General features: G+C 50.6%; 1 protein-coding gene across 3 annotated transcripts in view; it reads left to right on the plus strand.

Moving 5' to 3' along the window:
• Window positions 1–8,842: 8,842 nt before the first annotated feature.
• LOC138799936 (zinc finger protein 420-like) overlaps window positions 8,843–24,899 on the plus strand; it is a 98,669-nt gene continuing 82,612 nt past the window's right edge. For 2 of the 3 annotated variants that reach the window (XM_069981718.1, XM_069981719.1), the window contains exons 1-3: window positions 8,843–8,912; window positions 12,109–12,752; window positions 18,738–18,875. In XM_069981718.1, coding sequence (XP_069837819.1) covers window positions 8,885–8,912; window positions 12,109–12,752; window positions 18,738–18,875 — 810 coding nt within the window. In that variant the 5' untranslated portion in view covers window positions 8,843–8,884. The remainder of the gene's footprint in view (window positions 8,913–12,108; window positions 12,753–18,737; window positions 18,876–24,899) is intronic. The other variant, XM_069981720.1, reaches the window with a different exon arrangement.

A 24,899-nucleotide genomic window follows, 5' to 3' on the forward strand; every position in this document is an offset into this window, starting at 1 on the left:
TGTGTATAGAGGTCCTGCTGTAATATATCTATATCTTTTACAGCAGGACCTCTATACACAAAACAGATAGATAGATAGATAGATAGATACAGATATCTAGTTATCTCCTATCTATCTATCTATCTATCTATCTATTTCCCTATCTCCTATCTATAATATGAACATGGTGAGACCTCTAGTTCTCCTATATTCAGGCCCTGCAGTGATATACAGTGTGTGTGTGTGTGTATATATATATATATATATATATATATATATACACACACACACACACTGTATATCACTGCAGGGCCTGAATATAGGAGAACTAGAGGTCTCACCATGTTCATATTATAAATAAATATATATATATATATATATATATATATATATATATATATATATATATATATATAATGCTGGTGCTGCTAGTTCTCTAGTATACAGCTCCTGCTCTGTGTGTGTGTATGTATATACACACACACACACACACACAGAAGGAGCTGTATACTAGAGAACTAGCAGCACCAGCATGATATATATATATATAATCCTGTGACTGGGTCTGACTCCTCCAGAGTCCTGACTACTGCAGAGATCAGGAGATACAGGAGGAGAAAGATATGCAGCAGCCACATGTTTCTTCTGCTGCAAATCTTTCCTCGCCTGTCTCTCCATGATTTGCTCCTCAAAGGGGCCCGCCGAGGCTCTGTCGCCCAAGGGCCCACAAAAAGCTGGAGCCGGCCCTGCTACAGATAGAGCGGAGCATGGAGAGGAGGAGCTGGGGGGCTACAGTGTCACATACTACAGATAGAGCGGAGCATGGAGAGGAGGAGCTGGGGGGCTACAGTGTCACATACAGATAGAGCGGAGCATGGAGAGGAGGAGCTGGGGGGCTACAGTGTCACATACAGATAGAGCGGAGCATGGAGAGGAGGAGCTGGGGGGCTACAGTGTCACATACAGATAGAGCGGAGCATGGAGAGGAGGATGAGAATTTGTTATCATAAAGAGGAAGGAAGAGGAGAGGAAGTTGTGGTCAGAGGTCAGTGGTAAAGTTAGAAAAGTGGGAAACTGGGCAAAGTCTGGAGAAGAGCAGGTCCAGGGTATTCCCCCCCTTGTGGGTTGGAGAGTCAGAATGCTGGGAGAGGCCGAGGGAGGAGGTTAGAGAGAAACTGAGCGGCTGATGGGGAGATTGGGGTGTTAATTGGGATGTTAAATCGCCCAAGATTAGAGCCGGAATATCAGAAGATAGAAAGTAAGGAAGCCAGGTAGAGAAGTGATCAAGAAACTTAGTGGGTGAGCCAGGGGGCGATAAATGAGTGCGACTCTCAGGGGAAATGGACGGAAAAGTCGTACGGCGTGAACTTCAAAAGAGGAGAATGAGGGGGAGGGGACACGGGGGGAATGAGGGGGAGGGGACACGGGGGGAATGAGAGGGAGGGGACACGGGGGGAATGAGGGGGAGGGGACACGGGGGGAATGAGGGGGAGGGGACACGGGGGGAATGAGGGGGAGGGGACACGGGGGGAATGAGGGGGAGGGGACACGGGGGGAATGAGGGGGAGGGGACACGGGGGGAATGAGGGGGAGGGGACACGGGGGGAATGAGGGGGAGGGGACACGGGGGGAATGAGGGGGAGGGGACACGGGGGGAATGAGAGGGAGGACACGGGGGGAATGAGAGGGAGGACACGGGGGGAATGAGAGGGAGGACACGGGGGGAATGAGAGGGAGGACACGGGGGGAATGAGAGGGAGGACACGGGGGGAATGAGAGGGAGGACACGGGGGGAATGAGAGGGAGGACACGGGGGGAATGAGAGGGAGGACACGGGGGGAATGAGAGGGAGGACACGGGGGGAATGAGAGGGAGGACACGGGGGGAATGAGAGGGAGGACACGGGGGGAATGAGAGGGAGGACACGGGGGGAATGAGAGGGAGGAGACAGGGGGAATGAGAGGGAGGACACGGGGGGAATGAGAGGGAGGACACGGGGGGAATGAGAGGGAGGACACGGGGGGAATGAGAGGGAGGACACGGGGGGAATGAGAGGGAGGACACGGGGGGAATGAGAGGGAGGACACGGGGGGAATGAGAGGGAGGAGACGGGGGGAATGAGAGGGAGGACACGGGGGGAATGAGAGGGAGGACACGGGGGGAATGAGAGGGAGGACACGGGGGGAATGAGAGGGAGGACACGGGGGGAATGAGAGGGAGGACACGGGGGGAATGAGAGGGAGGACACGGGGGGAATGAGAGGGAGGACACGGGGGGAATGAGAGGGAGGACACGGGGGGAATGAGAGGAGGGGACACGGGGGGAATGAGAGGAGGGGACACGGGGGGAATGAGAGGGAGGGGACAGGGGGAATGAGAGGGAGGGGACAGAGGGAATGAGAGGGAGGGGACAGAGGGAATGAGGGGGAAGGGACAGGGGGAATGAGAGGGAGGGGACGGGGGGAATGAGAGGGAGGGGACGGGGGGAATGAGAGGGAGGGGACGAGGGGGAATGAGAGGGAGGGGACGGGGGGAATGAGAGGGAGGGGACGGGGGGGAATGAGAGGGAGGGGACGGGGGGAATGAGAGGGAGGGCACGGGGGGAATGAGAGGGAGGGCACGGGGGGAATGAGAGGGAGGGCACGGGGGGAATGAGAGGGAGGGCACGGGGGGAATGAGAGGGAGGGGACGGGGGGAATGAGAGGGAGGGGACGGGGGGAATGAGAGGGAGGGGACGGGGGGAATGAGAGGGAGGGGACGGGGGGAATGAGAGGGAGGGGACAGGGGGAATGAGGGGGAGAGGACAGGGGGAATGAGAGGGAGGGGATAGGGGGAAGGGACAGGGGGAATGAGGGGGAGGGGACAGGGGGAAGGGACAGCGGGAATGAGAGGGAGGGGACGGGGGGAATGAGAGGGAGGGGACGGGGGGAATGAGAGGGAGGACACGGGGGGAAAGAGAGGGAGGGGACAGGGGGAAGGGACAGGGGGAATGAGAGGGAGGGGATAGGGGGAAGGGACAGGGGGAATGAGGGGGAGAGGACAGGGGGAATGAGAGGGAGGGGATAGGGGGAAGGGACAGGGGGAATGAGGGGGAGGGGACAGGGGGAAGGGACAGCGGGAATGAGAGGGAGGGGACGGGGGGAATGAGAGGGAGGGGACGGGGGGAATGAGAGGGAGGGGACGGGGGGAATGAGAGGGAGGACACGGGGGGAAAGAGAGGGAGGGGACAGGGGGAAGGGACAGGGGGAATGAGGGGGAGGGGACAGGGGGAATGAGAGGGAGGGGATAGGGGGAAGGGACAGGGGGAATGAGAGGGAGGGGACAGGGGGAAGGGACAGCGGGAATGAGAGGGAGGGGACGGGGGGAATGAGAGGGAGGGGACGGGGGGAATGAGAGGGGGGGGAATGAGAGGGAGGAGACAGGGGGAATGAGAGGGAGGGGACAGGGGGAATGAGAGGGACAGGGAATGAGAGGGAGGGGACGGGGGGAATGAGAGGGAGGGGACGGGGGGAATGAGGGGGAGGGGACGGGGGGAATGAGAGGGAGGGGACAGGGGGAATGAGAGGGAGGGGACAGGGGGAATGAGAGGGAGGGGACAGGGGAAATGAGAGGGAGGGGACAGGGGAAATGAGAGGGAGGGGACGGGGGAATGAGAGGGAGGACACGGGGGGAATGAGAGGGAGGACACGGGGGGAATGAGAGGGAGGACACGGGGGGAATGAGAGGGAGGGGACGGGGGGAATGAGAGGGAGGGGACGGGGGGAATGAGAGGGAGGGGACGGGGGGAATGAGAGGGAGGGGACGGGGGGAATGAGAGGGAGGGGACGGGGGGAATGAGAGGGAGGGGACGGGGGGAATGAGAGGGAGGGGACGGGGGGAATGAGAGGGAGGGGACGGGGGGAATGAGAGGGAGGGGACGGGGGAATGAGAGAGAGGGGACAGGGGGAATGAGAGGGGGGGAAATGAGGGGGAGGGGACAGGGGGAATGAGAGGGAGGGGACAGGGGAAATGAGAGGGAGGGGACAGGGGGAATGAGAGTGAGGGGACGGGGGGAATGAGAGTGAGGGGACGGGGGGAATGAGAGTGAGGGGACGGGGGGAATGAGAGGGAGGGGACGGGGGGAATGAGGGGGAGGGGACAGGGGGAATGACCTGGTAAGTGCAGTCTGGGGAGAGAAGTACACCCACTCCCCCACCATGTCTGTTATCAGGTCTAGGGGTATGGGAAAGGTGAGAGCCAGCAGGTCGAGCGATTTAGTGATGAACTTCTGTGAGTTTGTTCCAGACAGACCGGTCGTTCCAGAGAGCACAGTTACTGGAGATGGGATCCGGCAAGCAGCGGATCCTGACCAAGTTATGGGGGTTTCTGTAGGAGGTCGGTGAAGAGAAGCGGTTAGTGAGAGAGGGAGGACCAGGGTTAGGAGAAGGAGGAGAATTGTGAGAGATAGTAGATGGTTTAGTGACTTATGAGGACAGTTTCTGTGCTGCACCTTGGAGAAACTAAGGTGATGGGGGTTCAGGAAGGTAAAAAGTGAGTGTGAACAGTACATGGGTGAGGGAAGGAGCGAGCGTGCGCAGTACATGGGTGACGGAAGGAGCGAGCGTGCGCAGTACATGGGTGACGGAAGGAGCGAGCGTGCGCAGTACATGGGTGACGGAAGGAGAGAGCGTGCGCAGTACATGGATGACAAAAGGAGAGAGGGGCTGATGTGGACACAGGGGGATAGGTGTGTAGACATAAGATTAGCAGGTATAGAAAGATAAACAGCATGATGAGAGTAGTAAGAATGTATTAAGTGGTAGATAGGTCTATGGAATACATGTGCAGTACATGGGTGACGGAAGGAGAGAGCGTGCGCAGTACATGGGTGACGGAAGGAGAGAGCGTGCGCAGTACATGGGTGACGGAAGGAGAGAGCGTGCGCAGTACATGGGTGACGGAAGGAGAGAGCGTGCGCAGTACATGGGTGACGGAAGGAGCGAGGGGCTGATGTGGACACAGGGGGATGGGTGGGGGATAGGTGTGTAGACATAAGATTAGCAGGTATAGAGAGATAGAAAGCATGATATAAGTGGTTAGTCTATGGTCTATGGAATACAGGTGCAGTACTCACTGGTCTATGGTCTATGGAGTACAGGTGCAGTACTCACTGGTCTATGGTCTATGGAATACAGGTGCAGTACTCACTGGTCTATGGTCTATGGAATACAGGTGCAGTACTCACTGGTCTATGGTCTATGGAATACAGGTGCAGTACTCACTGGTCTATGGTCTATGGTATACAGGTGCAGTACTCACTGGTCTATGGTCTATGGAATACAGGTGCAGTACTCACTGGTCTATGGTCTATGGAATACAGGTGCAGTACTCACTGGTCTATGGAATACAGGTGCAGTACTCACTGGTCTATGGTCTATGGAATACAGGTGCAGTACTCACTGGTCTATGGTCTATGGAATACAGGTGCAGTACTCACTGGTTTTTCCTCAGAGGTTTCTTTCTGGTCTCATTCTAAAGTGGTCACTTACGATGGAGTATTCAGACCAGTTTGCCCACTCTTATAGTTCTATGTCTATGATTAACTGACTCAGAAAGGCTGGAGTCAGGCCCAGGTGTCACTATGGGAGGGGGGATTAGTGGTCAGAGGGCGGCTATCAGAGGGCACAGGGCTACTGGGAGGTTACACACAAGGCCAAATGAGGGGTCATAAACATCAGTGAAGCCGTACTAGACACAGAACAGATACAGAACAGCAAAGCAGGATATGATGAGGCCGATAGTAACTCAATGGCTGATATCCCAAATACACAGAGCAGATACAAATGGCAGAGTCTGTTAGGATGGGAGGAGTAGTGCAGAGTCTGTTAGGATGGGAGGAGTAGTAGTGCAGAGTCTGTTAGGATGGGAGGAGTAGTAGTGCAGAGTCTGTTAGGATGGGAGGAGTAGTAGTGCAGAGTCTGTTAGGATGGGAGTAGTAGTAGTGCAGAGTCTGTTAGGATGGGAGGAGTAGTAGTGCAGAGTCTGTTAGGATGGGAGTAGTAGTAGTTCAGAGTCTGTTAGGATGGGAGGAGTAGTAGTGCAGAGTCTGTTAGGATGGGAGGAGTAGTAGTGCAGAGTCTGTTAGGATGGGAGGAGTAGTAGTGCAGAGTCTGTTAGGATGGGAGGAGTAGTAGTGCAGAGTCTGTTAGGATGGGAGGAGTAGTAGTGCAGAGTCTGTTAGGATGGGAGGAGTAGTAGTGCAGAGTCTGTTAGGATGGGAGGAGTAGTAGTTCAGAGTCTGTTAGGATGGGAGGAGTAGTAGTGCAGAGTTTGTTAGGATGGGAGGAGTAGTAGTGCAGAGTCTGTTAGGATGGGAGGAGTAGTAGTGCAGAGTCTGTTAGGATGGGAGGAGTAGTAGTGCAGAGTCTGTTAGGATGGGAGGAGTAGTAGTGCAGAGTCTGTTAGGATGGGAGGAGTAGTAGTGCAGTGGCTGTTAGGATGGGAGGAGTAGTAGTGCAGAGTCTGTTAGGATGGGAGGAGTAGTAGTGCAGAGTCTGTTAGGATGGGAGGAGGAGTAGTGCAGAGTCTGTTAGGATGGGAGGAGTAGTAGTGCAGAGTCTGTTAGGATGGGAGGAGTAGTAGTGCAGAGTCTGTTAGGATGGGAGGAGTAGTAGTGCAGTGGCTGACGTACCTGTGGACAAAAGAGGAGAAGATGAGATCCCAGCTGTAAAGATGAAGTCTATTGCAGAGTATGAATTCTGGTCTAATTCTAAAGTGGTCACTTATGAGGTCACTTGCGATAGGGGAGGGCTGGGGCCGTCACTGTTATGGGGGAGGGCCGTCACCGTTAGGGGGGAGGGCTGGGGCCGTCACTGTTATGGGGGAGGGCCGTCACTGTTATGGGGGAGGGCCGTCACTGTTATGGGGGAGGGCCGGGGCCATCACTGTTATGGGGGAGGGCCGTCACTGTTAGGGGGGAGGGCTGGGGCCGTCACTGTTATGGGGGAGGGCCGTCACTGTTAGGGGGGAGGGCCGGGGCCGTCACTCTTAGGGGGGAGGGCCGGGGCCGTCACTGTTAGGGGGGAGGGCCGGGGCCGTCACTGTTATGGGGGAGGGGGAGATCCAGGGCCGTCACTGTTATGGGGGAGGGGGAGGTCCGGGGCCGTCACTGTTATGGGGGAGGGTCGTCACTGTTATGGGGGAGGGTCGTCACTGTTATGGGGCAGCGCCAGGGCCGTCACTGTTATGGGGGAGCGCAGGGGTTGTTACTGTTATGGGGGTGCGCCGGGGCCGTCACTGGGGGAGAGCTGGGGCCATCACTGTTATGGGGGAGGGCCGTCACTGTTATGGGGGAGGGGGAGGGCCGGGGCCGTCACTGTTATGGGGGAGGGGGAGGGCCGGGGCCGTCACTGTTATAAGGGAGGGGGAGGGCCGTCACTGTTATGGGGGAGGGCTGGGGCCGTCACTGTTATGGGGGAAGGGGAGGGCCAGGGCCATCACTGTTATGGGGGAGGGGCAGGGCCGTCACTGTTATGGGGGAGGGCCGTCACTGTTATGGGGGAGGGGCAGGGCCGTCACTGTTATGGGGGAGGGCTGGGGCCGTCACTGTTATGGGGGAAGGGGAGGGCCGGGGCCGTCACTGTTATGGGGGAGGGACGCGGCCGTCACTGTTATGGGGGAGGGTCGTCACTGTTATGGGGGAGGGCCGTCACTGTTATGGGGGAGGGCCGGGGCCGTCACTGTTATGGGGAAGGGCCGTCACTGTTATGGGGGAGGGCTGGGGCCGTCACTGTTATGGGGGAGGGGGAGGGCCGTCACTGTTATGGGGGAGGGCCATCACTGTTATGGGGGAGGGGCAGGGCCGTCACTGTTATGGGGGAGGGCTGGGGCCGTCACTGTTATGGGGGAAGGGGAGGGCCGGGGCCGTCACTGTTATGGGGGAGGGCCGGGGCCGTCACTGTTATGGGGGAGGGCTGGGGCCGTCACTGTTATGGGGGAAGGGGAGGGTCGGGGCCGTCACTGTTATGGGGGAGGGCCGTCACTGTTATGGGGGAGGGCCGGGGCCGTCACTGTTATGGGGGAGGGCCGTCACTGTTATGGGGGAGGGCCGGGGCCGTCACTGTTATGGGGGAGGGCCGTCACTGTTATGGGGGAGGGCCGTCACTGTTATGGGGGAGGGCCGGGGCCGTCACTGTTATGGGGGAGGGCCGGGGCCGTCACTGTTATGGGGGAGGGCCGTCACTGTTATGGGGGAGGGCCGGGGCCGTCACTGTTATGGGGGAGGGCCGTCACTGTTATGGGGGAGGGCCGGGGCCGTCACTGTTATGGGGGAGGGCCGTCACTGTTATGGGGGAGGGTCGGGGCCGTCACTGTTATGGGGGAGGGCCGGGGCCGTCACTGTTATGGGGAAGGGCCGTCACTGTTATGGGGGAGGGCCGTCACTGTTATGGGGGAGGGCCGGGGCCGTCACTGTTATGGGGAAGGGCCGTCACTGTTATGGGGGAGGGGGAGGGCCGGGGCCGTCACTGTTATGGGGAAGGGCCGTCACTGTTATGGGGGAGGGCCGTCACTGTTATAAGGGAGGGGGAGGGCCGTCACTGTTATGGGGGAAGGGGAGGGCCAGGGCTGTCACTGTTATGGGGGAGGGCCGGGGACGTCACTGTTATGGGGGAGGGGGAGGGCCGGGGCTGTCACTGTTATGGGGGAGGGGGAGGGCTGGGGACGTCACTGTTATGGGGGAGGGGCATGGCCGGGGCCGTCACTGTAAGCTTTGTCTTCTCGTTCTCCTGTTGAGCAGCTTTATAACTAAGGAAAACTACATTACCCATAAGGCCGCGCGCGTCCCTTCGATCGTTGACGTCATTAGGCTGCGCCATAATATCCAGCATGGAGGCGGGGAGATTACGTCATCAATCCGCGCTGATAGGATGCTGAAGTGGGAGGAGTTTCGCGTAGGTATGTAGTGGGGCCGGTGTGTCCGGGTGTCTGCAGTGTGATCGCTGCTCGGTCTCTGTGTCTCCCTGTCGTTACTGTCCCGGATTATCAGACATGTGATCCGTCAGGTGGGATGTGGACACTGCCATGTAATGTGCCCTGACTTCCTAGACCGGAACAGCTGCCGGCCAGGCATCCTGGGAGTTGTAGTGCGGCATCCTGGGAGTTGTAGTGTTATCCTGGGAGTTGTAGTGCAGCATCCTGGGAGTTGTAGTGTTATCCTGGGAGTTGTAGTGCGGCATCCTGGGAGTTGTAGTGTTATCCTGGGAGTTGTAGTGCGGCGTCCTGGGAGTTGTAGTGCGGCATCCTGGGAGTTGTAGTGCGGCATCCTGGGAGTTGTAGTGTTATCCTGGGAGTTGTAGTGCGGCATCCTGGGAGTTGTAGTGCAGCATCCTGGGAGTTGTAGTGTTATCCTGGGAGTTGTAGTGTTATCCTGGGAGTTGTAGTGCGGCATCCTGGGAGTTGTAGTGCGTTATCCCGGGAGTTGTAGTGCGTTATCCCGGGAGTTGTAGTGCGGCATCCTGGGAGTTGTAGTGTTATCCTGGGAGTTGTAGTGCGGCATCCTGGGAGTTGTAGTGTTATCCTGGGAGTTGTAGTGCGGCATCCTGGGAGTTGTAGTGCAGCATCCTGGGAGTTGTAGTGTTATCCCGGGAGTTGTAGTGTTATCCCGGGAGTTGTAGTGCGGCATCCTGGGAGTTGTAGTGTTATCCTGGGAGTTGTAGTGTTATCCTGGGAGTTGTAGTGCGGCGTCCTGGGAGTTGTAGTGCAGCGTCCTGGGAGTTGTAGTGTTATCCTGGGAGTTGTAGTGCGGCATCCCGGGAGTTGTAGTGCGGCATCCTGGGAGTTGTAGTGTTATCCTGGGAGTTGTAGTGCGGCATCCTGGGAGTTGTAGTGTTATCCCGGGAGTTGTAGTGCGGCATCCTGGGAGTTGTAGTGTTATCCCGGGAGTTGTAGTGCGGCATCCTGGGAGTTGTAGTGTTATCCTGGGAGTTGTAGTGCGGCATCCTGGGATTTGTAGTGTTATCCCGGGAGTTGTAGTGCGGCATCCTGGGAGTTGTAGTGTTATCCCGGGAGTTGTAGTGCGGCATCCTGGGAGTTGTAGTGTTATCCTGGGAGTTGTAGTGCGGCATCCTGGGAGTTGTAGTGCGGCATCCTGGGAGTTGTAGTGCGGCATCCTGGGAGTTGTAGTGCAGCATCCTGGGAGTTGTAGTGTTATCCTGGGAGTTGTAGTGCAGCATCCTGGGAGTTGTAGTGTTATCCTGGGAGTTGTAGTGCGGCATCCTGGGAGTTGTAGTGCGGCATCCTGGGAGTTGTAGTGCGGCATCCTGGGAGTTGTAGTGCGGCATCCTGGGAGTTGTAGTGCGGCATCCTGGGAGTTGTAGTGCGGCATCCTGGGAGTTGTAGTGCGGCATCCCGGGAGTTGTAGTGCGGCATCCTGGGAGTTGTAGTGCGGCATCCTGGGAGTTGTAGTGCGGCATCCTGGGAGTTGTAGTGCGGCATCCCGGGAGTTGTAGTGTTATCCTGGGAGTTGTAGTGCAGCATCCTGGGAGTTGTAGTGTTATCCTGGGAGTTGTAGTGCAGCATCCTGGGAGTTGTAGTGTTATCCTGGGAGTTGTAGTGCGGCATCCTGGGAGTTGTAGTGTTATCCTGGGAGTTGTAGTGTTATCCTGGGAGTTGTAGTGTTATCCTGGGAGTTGTAGTGCAGCATCCTGGGAGTTGTAGTGCGGCATCCTGGGAGTTGTAGTGCGGCATCCTGGGAGTTGTAGTGTTATATCCTGGGAGTTGTAGTGCGGCATCCTGGGAGTTGTAGTGCAGCATCCCGGGAGTTGTAGTGTTATCCTGGGAGTTGTAGTGTTATCCTGGGAGTTGTAGTGCAGCATCCTGGGAGTTGTAGTGGCATCCTGGGAGTTGTAGTGCGGCATCCTGGGAGTTGTAGTGCGGCATCCTGGGAGTTGTAGTGCGGCATCCTGGGAGTTGTAGTGCGGCATCCTGGGAGTTGTAGTGCGGCATCCTGGGAGTTGTAGTGCGGCATCCTGGGAGTTGTAGTGCGGCGTCCTGGGAGTTGTAGTGCGGCGTCCTGGGAGTTGTAGTGTTATCCTGGGAGTTGTAGTGCGGCATCCTGGGAGTTGTAGTGTCATCCCGGGAGTTGTAGTGCGGCATCCTGGGAGTTGTAGTGTTATCCTGGGAGTTGTAGTGCGGCATCCTGGGAGTTGTAGTGCGGCATCCTGGGAGTTGTAGTGCGGCATCCTGGGAGTTGTAGTGTTATCCTGGGAGTTGTAGTGCGGCATCCTGGGAGTTGTAGTGCGGCATCCTGGGAGTTGTAGTGTTATCCTGGGAGTTGTAGTGCGGCATCCTGGGAGTTGTAGTGCGGCATCCTGGGAGTTGTAGTGCGGCATCCCGGGAGTTGTAGTGCGGCATCCTGGGAGTTGTAGTGTTATCCTGGGAGTTGTAGTGTTATCCTGGGAGTTGTAGTGCAGCATCCTGGGCGTTGTAGTGCGGCATCCTGGGCGTTGTAGTGCGGCATCCTGGGCGTTGTAGTGCGGCATCCTGGGCGTTGTAGTGCGGCATCCTGGGAGTTGTAGTGCGGCATCCTGGGAGTTGTAGTGCGTTATCCTGGGAGTTGTAGTGCGTTATCCTGGGAGTTGTAGTGCGTTATCCTGGGAGTTGTAGTGCGTTATCCCGGGAGTTGTAGTGCGTTATCCCGGGAGTTGTAGTGCGTTATCCCGGGAGTTGTAGTGCGGCATCCCGGGAGTTGTAGTGTTATCCCGGGAGTTGTAGTGCGGCATCCTGGGAGTTGTAGTGTTATCCTGGGAGTTGTAGTGCGGCATCCTGCGAGTTGTAGTGTTATCCCGGGCGCTGTAGTGCGGCATCCTGGGAGTTGTAGTGCGGCATCCTGGGAGTTGTAGTGCGGCATCCTGGGAGTTGTAGTGCGGCATCCTGGGAGTTGTAGTGCGGCATCCTGGGAGTTGTAGTGCGGCATCCTGGGAGTTGTAGTGTTATCCTGGGAGTTGTAGTGCAGCATCCTGGGAGTTGTAGTGCAGCATCCTGGGAGTTGTAGTGCGGCATCCCGGGAGTTGTAGTGCGGCATCCTGGGAGTTGTAGTGCGGCAGGTTGTGACCTCAGTGACCGTTTTTCCCTCTTATTTTCCCGGTTGTAGATCCGGTTGCCATGCCGACCTGCCTGGTGAAGGATTGTCCCAGCGAGGAGGCCGCCTCGTCTCTCACCTGGCACGCCTTCCCTCAGAGCGTCACTACAATAAAGCAATGGCTGCAGCAGAGCGGACTCTTCCCACATCTGGATGAAGCAGCCGAGGAGATTGTGAAGGAGGTGGAGAAGTATTGTCTGTGCTCGAGACACTTCACCGAGGACTGCTACATAGTGGAGGGGGGGCGGCGATACTTGAGGGCGGACGCTGTGCCCACCATCTTCCCCGCCCCTCGCACAGGACAGGCCGCGGCTCCTCCCCCTCGCACAGGACAGGCCGCGGCTCCTCCCCCTCGCACAGGACAGGCCGCGGCTCCTCCCCCTCGCACAGGACAGGCCGCGGCTCCTCCCCCTCGCACAGGACAGGCCGCGGCTCCTCCATGTACGTGTACGCTGCCCAGACGAGATGCCCAGACACAGACGGAAGCATCATGGCTGACAACCGCACACCCCTCACCACCGACTGGCATTGATTATAAACCCAAAGGGACAGCGGAGGACGCCATCATTTCATGTGGTAATCCAGATCACGCTGGAGACGGTTCACAAGGACAAGGACCGGATCTCCAGCCGCCAACATGTGAGGGATATCAGGAGGTAAGGAGGATACTCCACCTGGGCCTCGTGTTATATGTGTGTATATATATATATATTAGTAATTAGGAGGCCTTGCTGGTGTGGGAATAACCCTGTGTTGTCTGAGAGATGCGGTCAGTGATGCTTCCATTCATTTCTATAGGAACCTCAGAGTGAAAGGACTAAGAAAGTGATCAGCCACACGGGGTAATGATCCTGGTAAAGACTGATCCCCTCCCCCATCACTCAGGAGGCGGGGCTAGAACTGAGACAAAAAAACACCCCTCCTGTGACATCAGAGGTTAATGGAGGATCCCGCCATATATCCTGGGGTGATCACACAGATGGGGCCGGTACTATTAGTGATATATATATGTATATACCCTGGGGTGATCACACAGATGGGGCCGGTACTATTAGTGATATATATATATATATCCTGGGGTGATCACACAGATGGGGCCGGTACTATTAGTAATATATATATATATCCTGGGGTGATCACACAGATGGGGCCGGTACTATTAGTAATATATATATGTATATACCCTGGGGTGATCACACAGATGGGGCCGGTACTATTAGTGATATATATATATATATATATACACCCTGGGGTGATCACACAGATGGGGCCGATACTATTAGTAATATATATATATATATATATACACCCTGGGGTGATCACACAGATGGGGCCGGTACTATTAGTGATATATATATATATATCCTGGGGTGATCACACAGATGGGGCCGGTACTATTAGTAATATATATATATATCCTGGGGTGATCACACAGATGGGGCCGGTACTATTAGTGATATATATATATATATATATATATCCTGGGGTGATCACACAGATGGGGCCGGTACTATTAGTGATATATATATATATATCCTGGGGTGATCACATAGATGGGGCCGGTACTATTAGTGATATATATATATATATCCTGGGGTGATCACACAGATGGGGCCGGTACTATTAGTGATATATATATATATATCCTGGGGTGATCACACAGATGGGGCCGGTACTATTAGTAATATATATATATATATCCTGGGGTGATCACACAGATGGGGCCGGTACTATTAGTGATATATATATATACTGGGGTGATCACACAGATGGGGCCGGTACTATTAGTGATATATATATATACTGGGGTGATCACACAGATGGGGCCGGTACTATTAGTGATATATATATATATCCTGGGGTGATCACACAGATGGGGCCGGTACTATTAGTGATATATATATATATATATATATATATATATATACCGGGGTGATCACACAGATGGGGCCGGTACTATTAGTGATATATATATATCCCGGGGTGATCACATAGATGGGGCCGGTACTATTAGTGATATATATATATATATCCTGGGGTGATCACACAGATGGGGCCGGTACTATTAGTGATATATATATATATATCCTGGGGTGATCACACAGATGGGGCCGGTACTATTAGTGATATATATATATATATATATATACCGGGGTGATCACACAGATGGGGCCGGTACTATTAGTGATATATATATATCCTGGGGTGATCACATAGATGGGGCCGGTACTATTAGTGATATATATATATATATATATCCTGGGGTGATCACACAGATGGGGCCGGTACTATTAGTGATATATATATATATATATATCCTGGGGTGATCACACAGATGGGGCCGGTACTATTAGTGATATATATATATATCCTGGGGTGATCACACAGATGGGGCCGGTACTATTAGTGATATATATATATATATATATCCTGGGGTGATCACACAGATGGGGCCGGTACTATTAGTCATATATATATATATACCGGGGTGATCACACAGATGGGGCCGGTACTATTAGTAATATATATATATCCTGGGGTGATCACACAGATGGGGCCGGTACTATTAGTCATATATATATATATATATACCGGGGTGATCACACAGATGGGGCCGGTACTATTAGTGATATATATATATCCCGGGGTGATCACACAGATGGGGCCGGTACTATTAGTGATATATATATATACCCTGGGGTGATCACACAGATGGGGCCGGTACTATTAGTGATATATATATATATATCCTGGGGTGATCACACAGATGGGGCCGGTACTATTAGTGATATATATATATATACTGGGGTGATCACACAGATGGGGCTGGTACTATTAGTGATATATATATATATACTGGGGTGATCACACAGATGGGGCCGGTACTATTAGTAATATATATATATCCTGGGGTGATCACACAGATGGGGCCGGTACTATTAGTGATATATATATATATATACCGGGGTGATCACACAGATGGGGCCGGTACTATTAGTCATATATATATATATATACCGGGGTGATCACACAGATGGGGCCGGTACTATTAGTAATATATATATATCCTGGGGTGATCACACAGATGGGGCCGGTACTATTAGTCATATATATATATATATATACCGGGGTGATCACACAGATGGGGCCGGTACTATTAGAAATATATATATATCCTGGGGTGATCACACAGATGGGGCCGGTACTATTAGTGATATATATATATATATATATATATATATACTGGGGTGATCACACAGATGGGGCCGGTACTATTAGTGATATATATATATATACTGGGGTGATCACACAGATGGGGCCGGTACTATTAGTAATATATATATATCCTGGGGTGATCACACAGATGGGGCCGGTACTATTAGTGATATATATATACACCCTGGGGTGATCACACAGATGGGGCCGGTACTATTAGTGATATATATATATACCCTGGGGTGATCACACAGATGGGGCCGGTACTATTAGTGATATATATATATATATACCGGGGTGATCACACAGATGGGGCCGGTACTATTAGTGATATATATATACACCCTGGGGTGATCACACAGATGGGGCCGGTACTATTAGTAATATATATATATATATACCGGGGTGATCACACAGATGGGGCCGGTACTATTAGTGATATATATATATACCGGGGTGATCACACAGATGGGGCCGGTACTATTAGTAATATATATATATATACCGGGGTGATCACACAGATGGGGCCGGTACTATTAGTGATATATATATATACACCCTGGGGTGATCACACAGATGGGGCCGGTACTATTAGTGATATATATATATACTGGGGTGATCACACAGATGGGGCCGGTACTATTAGTGATATATATATATATACCGGGGTGATCACACAGATGGGGCCGGTACTATTAGTGATATATATATATATATATATATACCGGGGTGATCACACAGATGGGGCCGGTACTATTAGTAATATATATATATCCTGGGGTGATCACACAGATGGGGCCGGTACTATTAGTAATATATATATATCCTGGGGTGATCACACAGATGGGGCCGGTACTATTAGTGATATATATATATATATATATACCGGGGTGATCACACAGATGGGGCCGGTACTATTAGTGATATATATATATATATATACCCTGGGGTGATCACACAGATGGGGCCGGTACTATTAGTGATATATATATATATACCGGGGTGATCACACAGATGGGGCCGGTACTATTAGTGATATATATATATACCGGGGTGATCACACAGATGGGGCCGGTACTATTAGTAATATATATATATATCCTGGGGTGATCACACAGATGGGGCCGGTACTATTAGTGATATATATATACCCTGGGGTGATCACACAGATGGGGCCGGTACTATTAGTAATATATATATATACCCTGGGGTGATCACACAGATGGGGCCGGTACTATTAGTGATATATATATATATCCTGGGGTGATCACACAGATGGGGCCGGTACTATTAGTGATATATATATACCCTGGGGTGATCACACAGATGGGGCCGGTACTATTAGTAATATATATATATACCCTGGGGTTATCACACAGATGGGGCCGGTACTATTAGTGATATATATATATATCCTGGGGTGATCACACAGATGGGGCCGGTACTATTAGTGATATATATATATCCCGGGGTGATCACATAGATGGGGCCGGTACTATTAGTAATATATATATATACCCTGGGGTGATCACACAGATGGGGCCGGTACTATTAGTGATATATATATATACCGGGGTGATCACACAGATGGGGCCGGTACTATTAGTGATATATATATATCCTGGGGTGATCACACAGATGGGGCCGGTACTATTAGTGATATATATATATATATCCTGGGGTGATCACACAGATGGGGCCGGTACTATTAGTGATATATATATATATATATATACCGGGGTGATCACACAGATGGGGCCGGTACTATTAGTGATATATATATATACCGGGGTGATCACACAGAGGGGGCCGGGTACTATTAGTGATATATATATATATATATATATATATATATATATATATATATATATATATATATATATATATATCCTGGGGTGATCACACAGATGGGGCCGGTACTATTAGTGATATATATATACCCTGGGGTGATCACACAGATGGGGCCGGTACTATTAGTGATATATATATATATACCCTGGGGTGATCACACAGATGGGGCCGGTACTATTAGTGATATATATATATATACCGGGGTGATCACACAGATGGGGCCGGTACTATTAGTGATATATATATATCCTGGGGTGATCACACAGATGGGGCCGGTACTATTAGTGATATATATATATATATCCTGGGGTGATCACACAGATGGGGCCGGTACTATTAGTGATATATATATATATATCCTGGGGTGATTACACAGATGGGGCCGGTACTATTAGTGATATATATATATATATCCTGGGGTGATCACACAGATGGGGCCGGTACTATTAGTGATATATATATATATATACTGGGGTGATCACACAGATGGGGCCGGTACTATTAGTGATATATATATATATATACTGGGGTGATCACACAGATGGGGCCGGTACTATTAGTGATATATATATATATATATATATATATATATATATATATATATATATATATATATATATATATATATATATATATATCCTGGGGTGATCACACAGATGGGGCCGGTACTATTAGTCATATATATATATATATATCCTGGGGTGATCACACAGATGGGGCCGGTACTATTAGTGATATATATATATATATCCTGGGGTGATCACACAGATGGGGCCGGTACTATTAGTGATATATATATACCGGGGTGATCACACAGATGGGGCCGGTACTATTAGTGATATATATATATACCGGGGTGATCACACAGATGGGGCCGGTACTATTAGTGATATATATATATATATATATATATCCTGGGGTGATTACACAGATGGGGCCGGTACTATTAGTGATATATATATATATATACTGGGGTGATCACACAGATGGGGCCGGTACTATTAGTGATATATATATATATATCCTGGGGTGATCACACAGATGGGGCCGGTACTATTAGTGATATATATATATATCCTGGGGTGATCACACAGATGGGGCCGGTACTATTAGTGATATATATATATATATCCTGGGGTGATCACACAGATGGGGCCGGTACTATTAGTGATATATATATATATATATACCGGGGTGATCACACAGATGGGGCCGGTACTATTAGTAATATATATATATCCTGGGGTGATCACACAGATGGGGCCGGTACTATTAGTGATATATATATATATATCCTGGGGTGATCACACAGATGGGGCCGGTACTATTAGTGATATATATATATATAATATCCTGGGGTGATCACACAGATGGGGCCGGTACTATTAGTAATATATATATATACCGGGGTGATCACACAGATGGGGCCGGTACTATATCCGTCCGTCCGATATAGATCATCTATAGTTCCCCGATATTACCGGTTTCCTCGTCTTCCCATAGGCTTTCTGGTTGTGGATGGATCTTTCTATATGGATCCCATTATAAGACGTTGTTTCCCATTGTTCACACAGGCGTCTTTCACAGCTCAGACATTTCCGTCCCAATTACAGGTCATAAGAAGAGGTCTCAAGATGGAAGACGACCACAGTCACCTGACCGCGAAGATAGTACAACTCGCTCTGAAGATCCTCCACCTGCTGATTGGAGAGGTGAGGGATTCTGGGAATTATGTCACATGACCACCCTTATTTCTACCTTTTACTGGGCTGCCCGAGGTGAAGATATTAGGTGAGCGGGGTCACTGGAGCTCTTATATTAGCTGTTATATAGCAGCCTTCAGGAGACTGGACCTGGATACAGTAAGTATAGCTGTTATATAGCAGCCTTCAGGAGACTGGGCCTGGATACAGTAAGTATAGCTGTTATATAGCTGCCTTCAGGAGACTGGACCTGGATGCAGTAAGTATAGCTGTTATATAGCTACCTTCAGGAGACTGGACCTGGATACAGTAAGTATAGCTGGTATATAGGAGCCTTCAGGAGACTGGACCTGGATACAGTAAGTATAGCTGTTATATAGCTGCCTTCAGGAGATTGGACCTGGATACAGTAAGTATAGCTGTTATATAGCTGCCTTCAGGAGACTGGGCCTGGATACAGTAAGTATAGCTGGTATATAGCTGCCTTCAGGAGACTGGACCTGGATACAGTAAGTATAGCTGTTATATAGCTGCCTTCAGGAGACTGGACCTGGATACAGTAAGTATAGCTGTTATATAGCTGCCTTCAGGAGACTGGACCTGGATACAGTAAGTATAGCAGTTATATAGCTGCCTTCAGGAGACTGGGCCTGGATACAGTAAGTATAGCTGGTATATAGCAGCCTTCAGGAGACTGGACCTGGATACAGTAAGTATAGCTGTTATATAGCTGCCTTCAGGAGACTGGACCTGGATACAGTAAGTATAGCTGTTATATAGCAGCCTTCAGGAGACTGGACCTGGATACAGTAAGTATAGCTGGTATATAGCTGCCTTCAGGAGACTGGACCTGGATACAGTAAGTATAGCTGTTATATAGCAGCCTTCAGGAGACTGGACCTGGATACAGTAAGTATAGCTGTTATATAGCTGCCTTCAGGAGACTGGACCTGGATATAGTAAGTATAGCTGGTATATAGCTGCCTTCAGGAGACTGGGCCTGGATACAGTAAGTATAGCTGTTATATAGCAGGAGACTGGACCTGGATACAGTAAGTATAGCTGTTATATAGCTGCCTTCAGGGGACTGGATACAGTAAGTATAGCTGTTATATAGCAGGAGACTGGACCTGGATACAGTAAGTATAGCTGTTATATAGCAGGAGACTGGACCTGGATACAGTAAGTATAGCTGTTATATAGCTGCCTTCAGGAGACTGGACCTGGATACAGTAAGTATAGCTGTTATATAGCAGGAGACTGGACCTGGATACAGTAAGTATAGCTGTTATATAGCAGGAGACTGGACCTGGATGCAGTAAGTATAGCTGTTATATAGCTGCCTTCAGGAGACTGGACCTGGATGCAGTAAGTATAGCTGTTATATAGCAGCCTTCAGGAGACTGGACCTGGATACAGTACAGTAAGTATAGCTGTTATATACCTGCCTTCAGGAGACTGGACCTGGATACAGTAAGTATAGCTGCTATATAGCAGCCTTCAGGAGACTGGGGGCCTGGATACAGTAAGTATAGCTGTTATATAGGAGGAGACTGGACCTGGATACAGTAATATAGCTGTTATATAGCAGCCTTCAGGAGACTGGGGGCCTGGATACAGTAAGTATAGCTGGTATATAGCATAAGAACTTAGAAAGTTATAACGACAGTGACAATTTAAGGCACATTATTATTATTATTTATTTATAAAGTGCCCTTAATTCCAGAGCGCTATACAATAGATAGGGTTAACAAGCAGAACAATACAAGATCAAAACACATTACATGAAGGCAAAAGACAGACTGGTACATGGGGGAAGAGGACCCTGCCCGCGGGGGCTCACAATCTATGGGGTATAGGGAGAGAAACAGGAGGTAAAGTGCAGCCAGTCAGTGTGATGCAGAATTATTATAGGTTGTAGCCTAGTTTGAAGAGATGGGTTTTCAGGTAACTTTTGAAGGACTTGATGGTGGATGAGAGACGGATGTGTCAGGGTTGTGAGAGCCGGATGTGTCGGGGCAGTGAGAGCCGGATGTGTCGGGGCAGTGAGAGCCGGATGTGTCGGGGTTGTGAGAGCCGGATGTGTCGGGGTTGTGAGAGCCGGATGTGTCGGGGTAGTGAGTTCCAGAGTATGGGGGAGGCTCGGGCAAAGTCTTGGAGGCGGTTGTGCGAGGTACGAACAAGGTGGGAGCGCAGACGGAGGTCACTGGAGGATGGAAGGTTGCGTGAGGGACGGTAACGGGATATCAGGTCGGAGGGGACAGGTTGTGGATTGCCTTGTACGTCATGGTCAGCAGTTTAAAGTGAATACGTTGGGCAATGGGAGCCAGTGGAGGGATTGGCAGAGGGGAGAGGCTGAGGCAAAGCGAGGGGAAAGGTGGATTAGTCGGGCAGCAGAGTTTAGGATAGACTGGAGGGGATCAAGGGAGTTGGATGGAGGCCGGAGAGGAGGATGTTACAGTAGTCCAAGCGGGAAATAATGAGAGCATGGACCAGCAGTTTGGTGGAGTCAGGGGTGAGGAAAGAGCGGATTCTGGAAATGTTTTTGAGGTGAAGGCGGCAGGAGGTGGTCAGGAGGCGGCAGGAGGTGGTCAGGGAGTGGCAGGAGGTGGTCAGGGCTTGAATTTGTGGTTTAAAGGACAGGGCAGAGTCAAAGGTGACCCCGAGGCAGTGAACTTGGGGGACAGGGGACAGAGTGCAGCCATTGATAGTGATTGACAGGTTAGACGGCAGGGTGGAGTGAGATGGGGGAAAGATGATAAGTTCTGTTTTGTCCATGTTGAGTTTTAGAAAGCGGGAGGAGAAGAAGGAGGATATGGCCGATAGACACTCTGGAATCCTGGATAGCAAAGAGGTGACATCCGGACCAGAGAGGTAGATCTGAGTATCATCGGCATAAAGATGGTACCTGAAGCCCTGGGATTCTATGATGTGTCCCAGGCCAGAGGTGTAGATGGAGAAGAGGCCCGAGTACAGAACCTTGGGGAACACCAACAGTAAGGGGACGAGGAGAGGAGGTGGGGTGAGAATGGGAGACACTAAAAGTGCGGTTGGAGAGGTAAGAGGAGATCCAGGAGAGAGCTAGGCTAGTGACACCAAGGGATGAGAGAATTTTTAAGAGGAGAAAATGGTCGACTGTGTCGAAGGCAGAAGATAGGTCAAGGAGAAGGAGCACAGAGTAGTGGCGCGAGGTTTTGGCAGTCAGCAGGTCATTGGCCACTTCGGTGAGGGCAGTCTCTGTGGAGTGGTGGGAGCGGAAGCCGGATTGCAGGGAGTCAAAAAGCGAGTTGGATGAAAAGTGGGAGGAAAGTTCATGGTAGACATGGTGTTCTAGGAGTTTTGAGGCAAAGGGGAGAAGTGAGATGGGGCGGTAGCTGGATAAAGAAGTAGGGTCAAGGGATGGCTTTTTGAGGATGGGTGTGATGGTTGCATGTTTATATGGAGATTCCAGAAGTTAGTGATAGATTGAAGAGATGTGTTAGTGCTGGGACAAGTGCTGAGGAGAGGTTGGGGATAAGGTGGGATGGGATTGGGTCAAGTGCGCAGGTGGTGAGATGTGATTTGGAGAGATGTTCTTCAGTGATGGTGGAGAAGTGAGTTAGTGGGGATGAGCACTGGACGGACATGAGGGGACTGTGAGGTGAAGCTTACTCTGATGTCATCGATTTTCTGCTTGAAGAAAGTGGCAAAGTCCTCAGTAAAGATGAGAGATGTGGGGGGGGGGGTGGCAGTGGGGGCGGAGAAGAGAGTTGAAGGTGTTAAACAGTTGCCTAGGGTTGTGGGATAAGGAAGATATGAGGGAAGTAAAGTAGTCCTGTTTAGCAGAGCTGAGGGCAGATTTGAAGTCAAGGAGTGCTCGACTGTATGTCTGGAAGTCTTCCTCGGAGTGGGACTGCTTCCAGCGCCGCTCGGCAGCTCTGGACACTCGCTAAAGCCCCTATTCCACGGGTCGTTAAGAGGAGCAAACGAGCGCGCTCAGCGCTCTTTTGCTCCTCGTTCCCCGCTCGCTGCCGCCGCTATTCAGTGCGGCTGCAGCGAGCGAGCGAGTGCGGGGGGGCTGCCCGGGTGATCGCTGATCGTCCGGGCAGCCCATAGGATAGAGCAGCATCTGCTGCCGATGCTCCTATTCCACGGAGCGACGGCAGCAGATCGCTGCTATATCAGTCGCTTGTTTTTCAACATGTTGAAAAACAAGCGACTGCAACGATCAGCCGACATGAACGATGTCGGCTGATCGTTGCACTCTATTCCACGGGACGATAATCGTTCCGTGGAATAGGGCCTTTAGTTGTTTGGTTATGTGGGTGTGCCAGGGCTGTCTGTTGATGCGTCGTGTTCTCTTTTTTGTGAGAGGGGCGACAGAGTCAAGAGCGGAGGTTATTGTGGAGTTGTAGAAGGTTGCGGCTGTGTCGGTGTCGTTCAGAGAGTCTATGGTGGAGAGTGGCAGAAGGGAGTCAGAGTGTTTGAATGTTAAGTTTTCTAAGGTTCCTGCGAGGGCGGGGCAAGGTTCTGGATTGGGGGGGGGGGCAGATGAGGAGAAGAGAGATAAGAATGTTAGGAGGTTGTGGTCAGAGATGTGAAGAGGTGTGCTGGTGAGGTCAGATATGCGGCAGAGGCGGGAAAAGATAAGGCACTCTTAACGCCTTTCGATTTTTAAAAATGTTTTTATGTTCATACATTCTTAACCGATTCACCAGAATTTAACTGTACGTCCAAATTACTATGTAAAAAAAAAAAAAGTTTTTTCATTGATGATAATCCCCTCTTCTATCAAAAATTAAAATCGTCCCCCTTTTCCCATTTTAAAAATAAATAAACAAGCATATTTGGTATCGCCGCATGTGTAATCGCCCAAACTATTTAATTATCACATTCCTTTTCTTGCACGGTAAATGGGCTAAGCGCAAAAACCCACCAAAGTGCAATATTGCTTTTTTGTTTTGTTTTTTTAATTTTCTTTATTTAATTTTTTTGGTCACATCAAATTCAGAAAAATTGTAATAAAAGGTGATCAGAAAATTGCATATATGCAATCAAGGTACTGATGGAAAGACCAAAGGATAACAATGTTATAAGGATAGTAATAGAGCAATTTTAAGGAACATTTCGATTTTTAAAAAGGTTTTAGTTGTTTCAAGGGAATGTGTCATCTAATTTTTTTTTTTATTATTTTTTTTTAATCTAGAGGTGAAATGTAATCTTCATATTTTTTTTTGTATTTTTGGAAAATATTGTCAGGAAATATGAAAAGTGTCACTGTCGTAAAAATTTTTTTTTTAGAAATCAATAGTTCAGGTGACTTTATGAAACGTTGTACTTGGGTTTATTAGGCAAATGTGTCATTATCTGCATGTAAAAAGCCTTTCCTCTCCTTTCTGTCATCCACTGCTCAGAATCAGGAAATCTCCACTCTTTTTTTTTTTTTTTTTTTTTTTTAATTCTTTATTTTTACCAAGACACAGAGCAGTGTACAGCAAAGGCCCACAACGGCCGACATTTTACAACTTATAAAGAACAGCAATGAACAGTCAAACCATCTACCTTATACACAGGACAAGTTAGTTGAGGACCGCGTGACTTTGCGGCAGATAGGGCCCACCGACCCCGCTCAAATCTTGTTTTTACCAATATATAGAGGTAGAAAGCAGTAGTTAGACCCTAGAATGGGACATAAAGAAGAAAACAGAACAACAAGGGGGGAGGGAGGGGGGACAGGGAAAGGTAGGGGGACATCTCTCTAACTCTCTGTTCCTCTGTCAGGGTTAGTCCCAAGTCGGTCTTCCACTTAAGCATGAAAGTAGGCGGCGGTTCTTCCGGGGTGGTCAATTGCATGTGGTACATCAGTGATAAGGTATGGCGTATAGGTTCCATTTCCGAACACAGCTGTTCAAATGTCGTGAGTGTGTGCTGGAAGGAATGTGGAGCTGGTAAGGAAGCGAGAAAGTGTCGGAGTTGGGCTACTCTCCATGGACCCAATGGGCTGGGCTCAGTCAAGTCAGACAGCGCTATCGTTGTTAACCAGGCTTTATCTTG

The sequence above is a fragment of the Dendropsophus ebraccatus genome, chromosome 8 (assembly GCF_027789765.1).
Source record: "Dendropsophus ebraccatus isolate aDenEbr1 chromosome 8, aDenEbr1.pat, whole genome shotgun sequence".
NCBI lineage: Eukaryota > Metazoa > Chordata > Amphibia > Anura > Hylidae > Dendropsophus > Dendropsophus ebraccatus.